Source organism: Polyodon spathula, chromosome 23 (assembly GCF_017654505.1).
Source record: "Polyodon spathula isolate WHYD16114869_AA chromosome 23, ASM1765450v1, whole genome shotgun sequence".
In the NCBI taxonomy this organism is placed as follows: Eukaryota; Metazoa; Chordata; class Actinopteri; order Acipenseriformes; family Polyodontidae; genus Polyodon; species Polyodon spathula.
The window spans coordinates 12513301-12530836 of NC_054556.1; the positions used below are offsets into that span (position 1 = coordinate 12513301).

Sequence of the window (17536 nt, forward strand, 5' to 3'; positions counted from 1 at the left end):
GTTTTGAAAAAAAAGAGTAACACAGGCATATCTCTGCCGTGAATACAGGTTGTCGAAAACCACTCTGTTGTTTGGCTTGTTCAACAAACATGCGGCAAAGCAAAATTGATTAAAGAAGAAAAGACTATTCATGTCGGAATGATTTGGAATAAAAGACCAGTTTGGGATTCTTGCATGTTGGATTAAGATTTGGTGCACTTTGAAATGATTCTTGTCAGATTGATTTTGAATAAATGTTCAGCTTCAATTCAGGATTGTTGCTTTTTGTACTGTGTTTTAATTATTTAACGAATTGGATAAAGCAAAGGCAGAATACTGCATACATGAGGTGAACAGGTACATGTAATTCTACTTTTATTCACAATATCATCTTATTAACTTACTGCAACAGTTCATCATTCATTTTGATTGTCCTTTCACTATAACAAACCCCACGATATAACGAACAAATGGCCTGGACCCCAACAGGTTTGTTATAGCGAGGGTGGACTGTATTTTAAGCCTGCACTTCCACATTCAGTTCCTATCCCTGTCTTTCTATTTCAGGTCACATGCAGGAACTGTCCTATTACAGAATCATAGGAAAAGCAATACCTGCTGATATATCATTCTTATATTTGGAACCCATAAGTCATTGCAGAGCTCTGAATTTGCCTCCAAGTTGCTTATGCTTACCTTTCCATTCATTGCTAGTCAGAACACGAACAATGCGGTGAGATAATTATTGAACACTACATACTCTACCTCCGGTCAGACTTGAAAAGGTTTAAATGGCCCTGGTGTTTCTTATCACAGAGATGGAGAGACAAAGGTTTGCACTTTTTTCAAGACCCCAGTCCCCTCTCCACCACTAGTTTCTAATTGTGATAGATTTCTACAAATGCTGCTACTCCAGGAATACAGGAGATTTGCTTTGACACTGCAGTTGGTCAATGCAGCCACTTCACCGAGAGGCAAGCTGGTTGCACAGGCACCTACCATTAAGCCTGTGAAGTTACAGACTTGGGCAAACACAACCCAGCTTTTTTTTTTTTTTTTTTTTTTTTTTTTTGTCTTTGTCAACAGAGATTTTCCCCCCAATTTAGAATTTCCAAATACGTTCCCTCCCCGCAGCAATTCCTCGCAACAGTTCTGAAGTCGGTGTGCGTCCTCCGATCCCATGATCAAGCCAATTGCCTGTTTATAAGCAGTAACTTAAGAGCAGATGTCGGTGAGCTACCAGCCTGTTATGGACAAAGGTCAGCTCTCCAGGTGTCTATTTGCGCTCACCAGGTTCCTGGCAAGTAGGGTCCAATGTAATACGATGAGGAGAAACAGTCCTTGTCGGTTTAGCCTCCCTAACCTGCGGGGGCACCAATGTGATGTGCCCTCTGGAATGCAATTAATCCAAGCAGTGACAGATGTAAATACTACTATTGTTGAAATAATTAATAAAGGGTCAGATATGAAAATGAAACATCCAGCCGTTCATCAAACAGCACTAAACAACGGTTCTTATTTTAGTGATTTTAATGGCTATGGTATATACAACCATCGCTGTTTAGACCTCCTTGTGTCATTTTTCTGTATTTATTTGCAGGATATGTGGGGTCTGTGTCAAAAGCATTAGTACTCATATACCAGCACACTAATGCTTTATTAATATGTATTTTCATTTTAAGAAAGACAAAAAGAACACTATCTGCAAGCTGAAAGAAGTGACCAAGTATTGTCGTACAAGTATTCAGCAGGGAGTGTATTCTGCAATTATGCTATCCAATAGCCAAGAAACGCCAATTAATTAAAGTTTAAGAGCATCTGTTGGGCAGAACGGTGGATAAGAGGACTTCACAAGCACTAGACCAGTCCTTTCAAGACTATTGAAACCAAGTAATTCACAATGTGTCTTTTGCTACTGTAAAGCTATGTTTACCCAGGGAGGGTCTTTGAGTACACCTTTCAGCATTCCAAGGACAGCAGTCATTCTTCATGAAAACAAATTACAGTATATGAGTTACCCAGCTTTCTACCGCCGCTTTTTAAAATGAAGCTTTAACAGCGCTGAGGAGATTCCTGAACCCTACCTAATCAGGTTGTGCGTGACCTTCCCCATATAAAAGCAAAACAGCGACATCCATTTGATTTGTTTTCAGTTTTTTCTCAGATAACTGCAGTGATGTTTTCTTTTACTTTGGCGCCTTCACAGTCTAGTCATGTGACTGACTGGACAAAATATTGCTTGTAGCAGACAAGACCGTGAATATTGAAAAACAAGAGGTACAGACAAGAGTAATGTGCAGCTAGCTTACCGTTTATCCGTCTGTTGGAGTGTATCATTATGTTTAAACTTTAAAAGTTAGTGTCAGACTTTTATAATTCAGCAATATTACCTGACACGGGGAATTACTAGATTTTCCCGACCATTGACATGTTATTTTGCTTAACTGTTTCTTTGACATCTGATCCTCAATGGCAATGCAGCAGAACTACAATGATTGTACATGGGGGCAATGGTAGCACATGGGCAGCTAAACTGGTAAGAGCCATTAGTAGAATGGCACTACAGTGGTAACATTTTTATACACATGGCTAATCCACTGAAGCACCATGCTACTGTACCAGTAGGTAGAGAGCTACCTTAAATTGTTACAGACTAGCCTGCAAAGTTTACCAGGAACTCATCACATTCCCTTTGCTGTGTCCCATGTTTGTCCGTATCGTAACACTGTATTTTTAAACATATTGGCGACTCACACAAAATGTGTTCTCAGGATCTCAGTGTATCCAGATCCCACTCCCTTCTGCAACAATGCTGGTTTTCTGTTCTCACAATACGCAGCTCATTTCAGTCAGAGCGGCTGCATTGTTGCAGGAGAGGACATGAACTGGATATGCTGTGATGCTTAGTAGAACAAATCTCTGTCTCATGGCAAAAGTTTCTGAGCAATTCTAGTTTATTTACCTATGATTTGTGAATAAAAAACAAGCAATAAATACCGAGATATGGACAACACAGGATACAGCAAAGGTAATGAGTTTCTTGTAAACACTGCAGGAGATACTGTAGCACTTTAACAAGAACATTCTACATTATTTGGTCCTGATCCATTGTATTGGCTTTGCTGGCAATGCTGTCTGCTAATTGTTCTCTTCTATGATTTGTTCAGGGTCAAACACTGCTGTGAGGGCCATAGTAGCACATACAGCGATGCTCTTCTCCCAATGACACATGATAAAGCAATGTTCCCCTGGAGTAGGTTGAGTCTATTTACATGAATGCTGTGGTTAGGGGCTTTGTGGTTATTTAAAATGTTTTCAGATTCGTCTTAATGCAAAGCACTGTGGTGCACCATCCAGCACGCTAATGCTTTAATAACATGTATCTTGATTTTAAGAAAGACAACAAGAAAGAAACCTAGCACTGTGCAAGTATTTGACAAAATCTTCAGAGAAGCTATGCAGTTAAGCCATTCACCAGCCAAGGAAAATGAATTAAAGCCTATGGGCTGTTGTCTATAGCTGTGGATTAAATAGGACCGCAGTCTCTGCAGCTCTCAGTCATGTACCTTTCACAAACACAAGACCAGTCTTTCCAAGACTATTGAATCAGAGCAATTCAAAACTGTCTCAAATTGTATCTTTTGCTTATTCCTTGATAGCATCCAACTTCTAGATTCCATGCCAGGGCATGCCAATCTGATCACCATGTTAATTTGTTGGCAACACAGTTTATCAAGGCCTTGACGAAAAAAGGAAAGGAGTTAACATTGCAAAATAAACTCTAAAAGTCCTTAAATACACTTTCTGAGCTGCTTGTTACTAGATTTATAACATTGACAGATTGACTTTGGAGTAAAGACCTACATAAACTTGCCCCTATGTGCCTTCCCCTTTCTCATCAGAACATAAGACAGTTTACAAAAGAGAGGATGCCATTTGGCCCATGTCTAGTCAATTCTTTAAAGTATCCAAATGATTCAGCATAAACAACAAGGCTTGGTAATGCGTCATACCCTCACCACTCTGCATATAGAAGTACCGCCTAACCTAAGTCTGCCTCCACTCAGTGTCCAACTTTGTCGTCTAGTCCTGATCTCTGTGCTGTGTTTAAAGGCTAGGGTTAACTTTGTCAACTACTTTAAAGACTTTTAAAACCTCAGTCAAGTCTCCTCTTACCCTTCTTTATTCTAGGCTAAATAGATTCAGTTTCCTCGAATGGTACGATAAGAAAGCAGCAGGATGCCTGTCATCCTGGTGACACTGTTGGTAGAGCAGCTGGGATTATTCATTCTGTCTCTCAGGGAAACGCTTTTCTCACCTCTGACACTGAGCTGCTGAGGAGAGATTTCAGTCCCTTTCCGGGTCGCGGAGCTTCTCTGCTCGGATCAGTGGCTCAGGAGAAAACAGACTCCCCCGTGAGACCGAGACACAGTAATTAGTCCTCTGAACTTGCACTTGATTGTGTGCACGGAGATAGAAGGGTACGTCATTCTCTTAATTGTGGAGCCACTGATATAGCTGGAATAAAGGGCAGGATTTGCATGAAATCTGCAGGTAGATAGAGGTTGTCTGCCTGACCTGTTTATACAACACACCTACATTCTTAATTATATCTGGAGAAGCACTGATAAATAATGATGAAACCTGCTAAGGACTTTATATTGCATAAGGTATTGATCGTACCAGTCTCTATGTCAACCTTACGTATGGACATACCTAGAGAAGCACTTCTTTATATGGGATTAAAATTAGTTGGGAAATTCATTTCCACTTTTTATTGATAGTATCAGAATCTGAGGGTACTGTATATGGAAGAAAAAGATCATATTTATTCCCATTTCTTCATGTGCAGACAGTGAATTTTACACGATACTGGTAACTCTTATTTTGTATGTACAGCCATGGCCATGGATGTATGTCGCTGACGTACGTGTTGTACGATTACTTATTTATGTATATATATATATATATATATATTATTTAAATCTTGGTGGTATGTTTTTAGTGCTCTTGGAGGTTAAGGGAAAGTTGAAGTTTACCTGAACACTCTCTGCCATTCAATCCTAAGCCTCTCTCAAGCAGAGACTTGAGTTGTGCTGAACATACAATGGTTTTATCTTGTTGAACAATGTACATGGACGGGCAAGTTGAGACCACCAAACTCATTGAACTTGACTTGACCTGGATTCTATCTCAGGCAAGGTGAAAGACATGAAAGGCCGAAGAATGAGTCAGCCGCCTACGCTTTCGTTCATATTTATTGCATTTGAATCCACCTTTACCATCACAGGCTCCCTTCATTCTCACTGCCTAAGAGCTAACCTGCTGAGAAAGGTTTGACTGAAGCTGCAGACTGCCTGTCATAATCATGCATAACCCAGATAACACAAAAAATGAAAACATTACATTGGATCTGCTCTTGTGAATGCTGCCTGAAATGACCTTTGGTCAAAATAGGTAGAACAAAAAAACAGTTATGACAAGAATAAGGTCTTTTGACAAGGGTATATCAGAGTGCGTGCGAAGATTAGTTACAGTAATGTTTTAGGGTTGCATCAATCTTGAAATTCCATTCCATTATATTTATAGGATAGCTAAACTGAATTCTATTTGCACTCCACAAAATAAAAAACTCCACAATTTTCTTCCAAAATAACAACTGAGGTTCAGGTTGTGCTGTTGTTGTTCCCATTCTGCCGTGCCCAAAGTAACAACCAGCAGATGACAGTAGACTCGTAGTCTGCATCCTTTATCCTGTTAAAACATTTTTTTTTTTTTTTATGAGATTATGTTCTGTTTGTAATGAGTCCTTCACCAGGGTGGCATACAACTATAAAATTAGATGTTTGTGTTTTAGTTAGCTTGTTCGATGTTAAGTATGATTAATAAACTAATAAATAGCAGAGATTCCATAATATAAACATGAATCCTACTTTTTTTTTTTAGCCAGCTTACTGCTGTCACAGTTTGCCAGCAATAAAAAATGTGTCTGTGTCTGTGTCCAACAAAGAGCAATCAAACTAACCCAGGATGCTAAAGGAATGAGTTACATAGATAGGTGGAGGGATCTGAATTTATTTAGCCTGGAACAAAGAAGAATTGGGGTAAACTTCATTGATGTCTTTAAAATCTTAAAATGAGTTACTGTGGTTGTTACAAAGTTAAACCCAGTAAGAAAAAGGAAACAACAAAGAGGATACTGTTGGAAATTAAGTGAAGGCACAGAGTGGTGAGGATATGAAATGGATTATGTTGCCATGTTGTTCATGCTGAATTGGAATCCTTTAAGATTCGACTTGACATAGTTTTGAGATTAACAAGCGACTAGGAACCGAACGAGCACTGATTAGATGAGCCAAATGGCTTCCTCTCATTTGCGAATATTCTGAAGTTCTGCTGTTGTTCTGTTCATCCTAATTGTTCTACATGTATTCATCTATCCCAATACTAAAGGATAATGCAAACGCCATATTTTGTGTAAGGACTCCTTCTGGTCTAACTGTGGCTTCTTCTACTTCCTCGGCAGCCCTGAGTGCTCTGGCCCAGGACCAGCCTTCTGTGCCACACGGCTGTACAGAGGGCAGCTGTTACCCGGCAACAGGGAACCTCCTGATCGGTCGAGCAAAGAACCTGCGTGCCACATCGACCTGTGGCTTGCAGGGCCCAGAGGAATACTGCATCGTCAGTCACCTCCAAGTAAGACTCATTTTAGTTTGATATTGTAATGAATCTCCTCCCTAGCGGCTTATGAGTTAATAATTCTGACAATAGCATAAGAAATGTACTTACCTCTTGACTACAGCGCTTGCTCTGCAGTTGAATGACGAGTCGAGCATCCTTGAGCCGTATGGTTTGTGGTTCACATCCAGCACCTCCTCTCCATTTAATACAGTGGGCTGAGATGCCACATCATTACAGTGGCACCCAATGGGAAGAATTCTGACCGCTGTGTTTGAAATAGTTAATTAAATTGGCATGTTGTGTGTATTATTATAGCTATAGCATGTACGCTGGCTTGTGAGACCCGTGATTCTCTAAACCCTGAATCCTTGGAGACAGCGAGTACTCTCGGTTATGAGCCCAGCGTTGAAACTCCCTTAAAATTTAAGTTTAAAAATACACCAACTATCTTCAACAGAATTGAGGTGGTACCAAAGATGATAGTGCTAGGATTAATAAGAGGTAAGAATATGTATTTTAAAATATTGGTTAGCGCTTTCTCTAAAGACTGCCTCCTGGATTAAGCTGTTCTTCTCTACACCGGTCTGCAGTTCTGAAAGAGTTCTATCTATTTTATTGCATGGATGTGCAGCATTGCATTTTTATATGGTTACAGTTACTATTTGTCACATATTTTAAGTAAATGAATAAAGAAGATGTGTAGCTGGGACAGAAACTCTTACTTTATAAATCTATGCAGGGAGAGCAGCATGTGTTTCCATAGAAATCCTTTCAGTACTAGTGTTTGCTTTGCTATAAAGTATGAAACATGAAGTGTTGTGAAAGCTCAAACAAGACGCTGAGCTGTTTGTTTTAGCGCTGTATAGAGCTGTCCTCATACACAGTCCCAGATGGCTACAGCAGTTGCCCTGAGCAATCGGGTGCTTGTATGAAGTGTGAAACGGCAGCACAAGCTTTTGTTTAACTCACAGCCTAAGAATCGTGTTATCTGTTCTAACGTGATGCCTCCTACCATGTGATCTGCAGTGGGGTAACTCTTTATGGACACTATGCAGCATTCAGAACACCTGCATTAAAGCTGTGTAACGCTGCATAACCTTATAATCCCAACAGAAAACACAACATAACATGAATAGAAACATCCGGGCTCGTTGTCATACCATTTGTTACAATAACTCAGCAAAAAATTTATATATATTACTTAAGATCTCCTAATTAAGTTTACCGTTTCTTCTACCTATGTTGTTTTAGAAAGGACCGATGTTATGAGATTATTAGGGTTGAAGGAGGCAGCATGGCCAACTGGTATCGACTGGTATGCAACTTTAATAACAAAGCCAAGATGTGAGTCTGAACTAAATCATGGCATATAAATTGTGTCTAATTCTGTTGTGATTAAATTTGTATCTGGGGCTGTAGAATAACTGCATGGCTAGAATTATACATTTAGCAGTTGAGGATATGTTTGCACAGTTTGGGTTGTATTTGTGCTATTGCTGTGTAATAAACTTATTACCCTTGAGTGTTGTGTAAACATTGGTAATCCACTACAGTACCATCTGTTCCAGTGTCATTGTTCCAAATCCATTGTGTTGCTATTGCTGGTGATGGTGTGGTTTGTAAAACCGTACCCTGGCATTATTTGGTATCCCAATGAAAATGGAATGTAAGGGGTCTAAACAAAACCAGCTGTGGCTTATCAATCACATTTTGAAAAAGAGAATCTCAGCCTTTTTTTTTTAAAATGGTTTGGAATACAGCAAGCAAATAAATAATGTGAAGCTTCTGCAATTTTCCTCTGTGCAACCTCTACAGAATCCGTTTGCCAGTACCTTAGAGTTTAACCTTTTACTTTAATGTAATCTCAGCATCGGCGTAAGGAAACTAAATTGCAATTAATGTGCAGCGTGAAACTTTTCTTATAGTACACAGCAGTCCCAATGTGCTTCTATACAAACTTCTGTGAGGGGTGGGAAGAGTTAAGCTGATTGGGGTGATGCAGGTCCTGTGCCAATGAGAGGGAGCTGGGCTCCACAGATTATTGCACTAATCAGAAAAGATCAGAATAGCAAAAAATGCCAAGCATTTGTAAACCTACAGCAGCTATCATGTGGGAATGGTCTCCAGTAGCAACACAGGCTGTACACACTTCGAAACAGAAAATGAGCTATTGAGTTAAAGAATAGGGAGGGTTCTGGTATACTCTCTGCCCTGCCCGGACTCAGCGTGAGTAATCAGGGTGCTTCTTTTCTGCTCACCACCCTTCTTTGCTGCAAATGTGCTGGTGCATTGGTACAAACTGCTACACAGTGTACCAGTTGCCATAGTACTGATTAGTGTACACTTGATTTTCATGTGGTTGATCATATTCTATTTTTTAGTGTCCCCATTGAAAAAATAGGGACCCTTATGTGTCCATCTGTCCGTCTGTCTGATTGCCATGCTGTAGAGCCATCAAGAGGGCACTAGTGATATTCGAAGATTATCTGTGTGTGTGTATATCTTTTTTTTTGTTTTTGGACACCTGGATTTACCTTTGTTTTCTATGATTTGTCTGCTAAGTAATCCAAACCAGTAAGAAAATAATAAATTATATTTAAAAATAGGCATTTTACATGCCATGATTGCTTTTAGTTTATCTGGACATCGTCAATGAATTGAAACATGGCAAGCAGCTTGCACAGTGAGAATGCCACGGACTCAGAGCTGTTTGTGGTTAAAACAGAAAGAGGTGTGTTTTTGAGCATGCTATGAGCTTTTAAACTAGTAGCAGTGAATCAGGGGCTAACCTATTCTAATGTGTTCTGAAAGAAAGAGACAGACTTATGAAACTGGAAAGGAAAACGAGAAAAATATATGCAGGTTAATTACATAAGTTTGCAAAAGCTGGACGTTGATTGGCTGGTGGTAGTGAATCATTAGGGTCTTAGAACCACTTACAATCGTGTACTTTATAATAACGGATTTGAACAGAGAGCAGATTGAGTTTACAGGTGAGGTCTATTTACAGGGGATGAACTGTGGCTAAAAGAAATACGGTATTCTCTTCCAATCAAAACCTTTGAGGGGGGTTGGGGGGCGGGCTGTGAATATTGTTAGAGAATGTAAAGTTTAGAGAGAATCCATATATGATCATTTAATCAGAAAAATGATCATTTTGAGGCAAGCATCTGTTTTATTTACTGATTGGATTATTCAGTACAATACAATACATTTCAATACATTTCTGACTCTTCATCTACAGTATACTTTTGTATCTTACGTTTTTTAATACAACAGAAGCTGATAAAAGCACATTATTTTGTGTTCTTTCATTTTTTACTGCACTGTTTTCCAGTCTTTCAATACATTAGTAGGTCACACCCCCTAGTTTCTGAAAAGCAAGTGTTGTATACTTATTCTGAGGGACAATTGTTCCATGATATTAAAAATATAAAAAGACAAAGTGATTCATTTTCCATTTCTGTAGTCATCATGGATGTTTAGCACAGTGAGGTCAAAATTAAACCAAAAGGTCTTTGCAATTCTGGACTAGATATAAAACATTCATTTACTGGTGTTGCTGTGATTTCCTTTAATTTCTTGGTTACAAGAAATCTTGACTCATAAGAGGAATAGGCTGCTGAGTCATGAATAGTCAATGCATTGCTCTAATGGGCTTCCAGCCTTCCCAAAGGAGTTGACAAAGTTAACCCTAACCAATACTTTAAGCACAGCACAGAAACTAGGACCAGAGGACACAGCAGGAAACTAAGTGGAGATAGACAGGACAGAGGGAAGGATATATTTTTTCACACAGTGTTGACTGTATGGAATGGGTTACCAAGCTATGTTGTTGATGGTGAATCATTGAGATCACTGAAGACCAGACATGGTGTTGAGATTAATTAGATACTAGGCAAGCATTGATGGGCACAATGACCTCCTTGTATGTTCTTATAAGAGCCATGCATTCCAACCAGGTTAGAGGAGCAGTTTATACCAGCACCTTATACCCCTTGGTCACAGAGAGATCAATCTTTCATTGTTTGCCTGTTCTTAGTTAAAATACCACTTCCTGTATTTATTGCCCATTTACCAACGATACCCAATTAAAACAGGTCAGTGGAAGCTGATTGGTGGAGGACCCAGACAATAAGCACACTTTGAATCAATAGCGGCTGATGAAATCTGAGACATGTGAGGCGTTAACTCTCTATTTCACAGCCACACGCACATTACAGTTAACATTATGCAATCAGGATTGTTAGTGCGCCACAATATGTAACTGATGAGTCTGTATGAGCATCCTCTTATATATTAAATCAAACTGTACTCACTTACTCAAAGCTGTTTTATCTGTGAAACACTGCGCTTGGTCAACAGATAACATGCAGAGCTCAGGAATCACTGCTGTGCACATGCTACAGGGGCAGCAGGGAAACCGCTCAAAGAGATTTTAGTGGAGATAGATTCAGAACATAGGAGGTCCCTTGTATCATTCATAACGTTTCTTATGTTTTTTATGTTCACTGTACATTAGTTCAAATACAATCAACCAAAGGCCATTCTTCTTAGCATTTCTCATTAGGAACTAATTTACTAAATGAGCATTGACGCCTTCCTGTAGGAATCAAAAAACTGTTTCCAGTGTGACTCCCGTGACCCCTACAACTATTGGAACAGGAACAGCCACCGAGTGGAGAATGTGATCTACCTGAAAGACCAGGACCAGGAGAGTACCTGGTGGCAGTCAGCTAATGGTGAGGGGTCTCTGCCCACACTTTTTATTTCTTTCTTTTTTCTTTTTCTTTTTGTCTTTCTTTCACTTTTCATACATAATCAAAGGGAAAGCAAAGAGTAAGCAAATATCAGCTTCTTCTCACATTTCCAAAGGCGTAGCCAGGAGGAGATCTGAGGGATTGCAAGACCACCCCAAGACTATTAAAGTCCATGTTCTCAAAAAGTATTTTTTAGTTATTACTATTATCACAATATAGTGTTAAAGCAGCTTAATACATTGAAGAAAGCTGTTCTGTTAGTATTTTCTTATGCATGTTTTATTTTGGCCAAGGTAAATGACTTCATTTTTATTTTGTCAGAAAAAGGTCCACAATTGTTTTGAAAAAGACCCGCTCCCCAGTAGTGCTGGCAATGCTCTCCTCCAGATTTGTTCCAATCCTTCCTTTAAACAGCCTCCTTCTCCAGGATGGTTACTCATCATGATATGCTTTATCTGCTAATATCAACAATCAATAGGTCCTTTTAAAGCACTCCATTGTTAGAACTTTCTATTATCATATGGGAAATATTGCTAGGTTAGGGCCAGTGCTCCTTTTTTACTGCACTGGTATCCTGCAACACATTCAGCATCTCTTTTCGTTGCTACTCGCCTACCTGTAAGCTTGAATGAAACCAGGATTCTGCCAGGCATTGTAATTAGAGGTCTAAATTGTGGCACCTCAAATATCCAAGATCCATGGCATTAGTTGTTGGTGTGGAATAGAACCAGGTTATACTTCTTGAGTGTTCTTGCTGTTGAGCCAACAATGATCATGACACAGTGAACTTGGCTGTTATTCTGAGCAGTGCATTCCAGTGGCGTGGGGGCACCCATTCCTAGCGTGCAACGGGACATGTTTGTGTTTGGCTTACAGGGGAGGAAAAAGTCAGCATTCAGCTCGACCTGGAGGCAGAGTTTCATTTCACTCACCTCATCATGAAGTTTAAGGTATTGTATCATCGTTTTCACACTTGGGTTTAATACTGTAGCAAGTACTCTACCTATACCAATCAGAGAGAGAGTTTAGATACTCAATTGATTAGTTTGGTTTAATAATAATGAATCCTGAGGAAGTACAGCTCAGTACAAGCAGTGTATGGTTTTTTCACCAGTGTATGCTGAACCACAGTTATGTTGTTACAAGGTCAATGAATTATTAAGAAGGGCAAGGTTTGAATTTGCTGGAAAAAATACCAAGTAAAGATTAAAAAATTGAAAAGTGCGAATCTATATGTCAGCTAACCCTGCACCTACAGGCCATACAGTACCTACAGACCATAGTGATGCCGGAAACGAGCTAACAACTTACGTCTTCCTCTATAAACCCCAGTTCATACAGCTTGGTTTCTGGTATTTGTACTCCTGTGCAGATCAAATGTTTAATGTGCTGCCCAATACAGTAGTCGGTGTGTAAGCAATTTTTTTTTTTTTTACTACACTGCTGGACTATCTCTCTGTTGCAGGCAACAAAGAGGTCTATACTCACTGATTGGTTTATACGTGTATACCAAATTAATAAAATAATACTTTGTGTGAAATAGTATATGTGTGTAAAAGAATATTATAGTACTTTGTATGTATTTATTTAAAATGTACACAGTCATACCAGGAACACTTCATTAAGTTGTTTTCAGGAGATCATTTTTCTGCTATCATTTACCTATGCATGTCACCCGTGTATTTGTCGGCCTTTGTATACAGTTTCAGTGTTCCCTCTGTTGTTTGTTTGCGACCAGACCTTCCGCCCTGCTGCCATGCTGATTGAGAGGTCAGCTGATTTCGGCCGCTCCTGGAAGCCGTACCGCTACTTCTCCTACAACTGCAGCAAGATGTTCCCCAGCGTGCCGGTGCGGGCGCTGCACCTCATCGACGACGTGGTGTGCGAGGAGCGCTACTCCGACATCGAGCCCTCCACGGAGGGGGAGGTCAGTGAGCCTTCTGAGCTGCTCTCCTTGCTATGGGATAACCGTGACTGACAGGGATTCCTTCTAAAAGGTGTGTCTATCTTTGTTTCTGTGCAGGTTATATACAAAGTGCTGGACCCTGCCATTGACGTGAAAGACCCATATAGTTTGGAGATCCAAGGTAAGTGCATAAAAAGCACAGAATGTTATGCTACAGACCGTGCTTTCATGGGTGGCAGTGAGCTGTTTTTAATAATCCCTTCACAAGTACAGCAGGGATGTCAAACTCAGTTCCTGGAGGGCCACAATGCCTTCTGGCTTTTGTTCCACCTGAGCTCTCAATTACTTAACTGTTCTAATTATTTAATTAATTGGACACATTTAACACTTCTGTCCAGGCCTCAACATTTTTTACAGGTAGTGTACCTTGAATCAAGTGCACTTTTGAAATCATCAGCTGTAAAATACCTTAAAAAAAAATATTAAACATGTCCAATTGAACAAATAATTTGATCAATTAAGTTAACTGAACATTGAAAACCAGAAGACCCTGCGGTCCTTGAGGACTGGAGTTTGACAAACCTGGTATACATGGTATACAGCAATGATGTTTATCCTGCTAAAGCAAGTTTAAAATCCTTCTTACCGGTTGCTTTGCAATCAAATTCAGACAGGTTCTGTGTTCTTATTTGCTGATTAATGAACAATACACGGGTTAATTTCCACTTCCTCAGCCTCTATAGAAATGAACCATCTGTGTTATTACTCCACAGTCACCTAACATATGTAAGCTGCCTGCCTTGGTCCTTGAACTTCTCCACATACAGTAACACAGTGCATAAATATTAACTGAAAAAAGGACCGGAGTTATGTTTTAAGAGTTCCATATTAATTGGAATATGTGATGACATACCATCATTTTGATGGTATAGCAGTTAGGCTCACAAAGTTCAAGGCAGACTTCATGGAGGGATGAAACCCCATCTGCTTTCTGATCAAGAAGAGTACATAGAAATCTACACAACCAAAGAATGTGGTAAACCAACACTAACAAATAATATGTCATGGTAAACTTGAACTTGATTTAGAAATACTAAAAGAAGTTTAATACATTCAATGGCAAATGATTTGACCTAAAAGTCTTATTTTTCAAAGCCTAAAGGTCTCCACACACCAGACACGATGCAGTTTCTTAATTGGCGATGAGACACTTTCGTAGCGACATGACCATACACACCAGAAGAGACATAGAGGCGATGCAACAGGTTTTGAAAACTGTACATTGTTAAAAATTGATCTTGACAAACTAGGATCAAGACTGGTACATAACTGTCAACATGATGTAGTGATGAGTGTCCTCACTGATGGTATTTCAACACATGGCAATAAATCAGTGATAAATCTGTATCTTTGTAATTGTGATGACTTTTGTCATAAAGCTATGGGTATTTTTTCAATAGTATTATCAATAATCAAATTTTTCAATATTATTTTGGATACTTCTTCACCCTGCTGGACCACATGCATTGAAGGTGTTCTCTGATTGATCAATGCCCTAGTTGATGAGCATCAAATCGCAAAAATAAGATTCAATCCTATTTATTTCACATCGCTCCAGTGCCCCTTCCGGGACGCCCTGGTGCCGATCCTGTAGCCTTAAGCCGAGAGCAAAATTCCTCAATTTGGTCAAAAGGAGAAAAAACACATTTTGCCATTGAATTTATTAAAGCTTCTTCTCGTATTTCTACACTTATCACTACTGAGTGCTGTATAGTCAAGAGCCAAGACTTTAAAGGCCAGGCAGGCCAGAAAACAAGTAGAAGAAACACAGTTTTAAACAAAGGTGTGGCCGAATATACAGACTATTGTTCCTAACCCCCTCTTTTATAGAGCACTCCCACATGTTCTGCTCCCAGCCTTGGTGTCAGGAGTACTTCCTTTCCCCACAGGTGCCCCCATTCTCCCTTTTATGTCTGTGTCAGTCCTAATGACTGTCAGTCAGCACCAGGCAACTAGTCAATTGTAGTGAATGGCACACAAGGCAGGTCTGCCACAGGTGGGTGTTGATATGCAGTTACATGCTATTTATTCAGCCAATACTTTTGCTTGGAAAGGACTGGGCTGATCCTTATGAAACCTCCACCACCTGCCAGTATGTATTGAATATAGACAAACAAGTATGTCAGTATATAACATATATCCCCCACCATATGTCAACATTATGCACAGAATAGTGTAGAAAAAGAGTGGCCAGGTTTCCTGTCAGCAAAAGTGGTTCTCCAGAGATATGCAATAATGTAAGTGTGGCATACAGGTGGTGTGGATGGATGTACGGACAGACAGATACCCACCTTTATTTGCAGAATATGATATTCTTAATAACTTATGCAAAATAATTTTATTACTAAGTTTCATGACAATTGTATTAGCATTTCTCTAGCTATATGCAGGGATAATAAGGAACCCCCCCCCCCAGGAAACTACTCCACTAACTTTGCTCAGGAGTGGTCAAAGTTGGCACTTCCAATGCTGGTCTTTGTTACAACCCTGTACCAAACCTTCATCCAGACCCTGACGTAGGTCATTTCATTTTACCTGTTAAACCTGGAGTGGTATGGTCCTCCACCCAGTGATTGGACACCACCGTTAACTACAGTAGTTGTGTGGTCAAAAATGAGCCCCGGCCACCCTGTCACATAAATCAAAGTGCAGAAAAGTTTAGTAACAGACCTGAAGATTATGTAAGCAAAAAAACACTTCAGTGTGTGGGATATATACTCTAATATCTACTCGCCCCAGGTCCGTTATAAATCACGAACATTACAAAAAAAAAAAGGAAACATGTTTTAATTAACAGAAAAGTTATTTTTAATAAATATCCTTCCACGTCTGCCTGACCTTAAAAAAAATTGTGAGTGTCTGTCGTGACTCTTTCCTTCCCCCCTGCTGTGATCTCCTTGCTCCCCTGTTTTCAGAGCTGCTTCGGATCACCAACCTGCGGATACACTTTACCAAACTGCACACGCTGGGGGACAACCTCCTGGACCGCAGGAGGGAGGTGCTGCAGAAGTATTACTACGCCATCTATGAGCTGGTGGTGCGAGGCAGCTGCTTCTGCTATGGGCATGCCTCTGAGTGCGCACCCATCCCAGGGATCAGCGGAGGAGTGGAGGGAATGGTAAGGGAACTTACAAAACCAAGATGAAATATAACTAACTAAGCTACCCAGCCAGGTATAAAGGACTCAGCTACTTCATTTTGGGGCTAGTGTGTAGACTATAGTTGTTTCTTAATCCTTTTAGACTTAATTGGTGATTTTCTTTTTAGACTACCGAAGATTTGACGTAAATAGCTGTGAGAATCTACCATATATTCTTTCTAACAAAACAATGTAGTTGCATGTACTAAACGTTTTCTTAAGAGTCACTTGGTATGGGTATGTCATATTACAGTTATCTTAAATAAAACATTCTTCTTGTTGTTTAGATTTATGTATGTTTGTATTGTAAGAAATACATAAGTAAGATATAGTGTTGCAGGGGAACAGGCTCATGGTTACACTCTGGTGTACCAGCTGTACTTATACAGAAAACACTTTGGGGCTCTGTTGGCCACAGAAGTGATTTTAAGAAGTCACCAAACAGAAATAATTATATATCATAGTGAAGCTAAACAAGAAGAATACATTAGGAGGCAGTTTTTTGGTGAGTGTATATCAAGCCACATTGTTGATGCTAAATCATTTGGAGCCCATAAAAAACAGCTAGATAATGTTCTGGATTAATCAGCAGTTAATGGTCTCATCTTGTTTGTACGTTTATTATGTTTCTATATTTCTTCTGTTTTACAGATCCATGGCAGGTGTGTCTGCAAACACAACACGGAGGGGTTAAACTGTGAGAAGTGCAGACCCTTCTATAACAGCCTGCCCTGGAGACCTGCAGAGGCAGGCAACCCACACTCCTGCAGAGGTAAATGGGATCCAGCGCTGTCCCCTGCTCTGTGGGAGCTACAGTATTGGGTCTTTTGAGGACGTGCCTGTGCTCGCAAGTGAAAGTGAATTCTAAATAGCAAACTAGCAAATTGAAAGCTGGTGCAATACTGGGGTAAAGAGAGCTCTCAGTTTGCATGATTTACTTCCAGGTAGTCTGTGGCTCTTACACTTCCTAGGTAATTTGACCTCAGCAGTGGCTTCAAGGAGAAATCATGT

General features: G+C 39.8%; 1 protein-coding gene across 3 annotated transcripts in view; it reads left to right on the plus strand.

Annotated features, from left to right (window-relative positions):
• Positions 1-17536, plus strand: part of LOC121298169 (laminin subunit beta-2-like) — an 81072-nt gene that overhangs the window by 29993 nt on the left and 33543 nt on the right. For all 3 annotated transcript variants that reach the window (XM_041225083.1, XM_041225085.1, XM_041225086.1), the window contains exons 3-9: positions 6506-6675; positions 11270-11402; positions 12297-12370; positions 13159-13347; positions 13444-13507; positions 16302-16504; positions 17177-17297. In XM_041225083.1, the coding sequence (XP_041081017.1) occupies positions 6506-6675; positions 11270-11402; positions 12297-12370; positions 13159-13347; positions 13444-13507; positions 16302-16504; positions 17177-17297 (954 nt within the window). The remainder of the gene's footprint in view (positions 1-6505; positions 6676-11269; positions 11403-12296; positions 12371-13158; positions 13348-13443; positions 13508-16301; positions 16505-17176; positions 17298-17536) is intronic.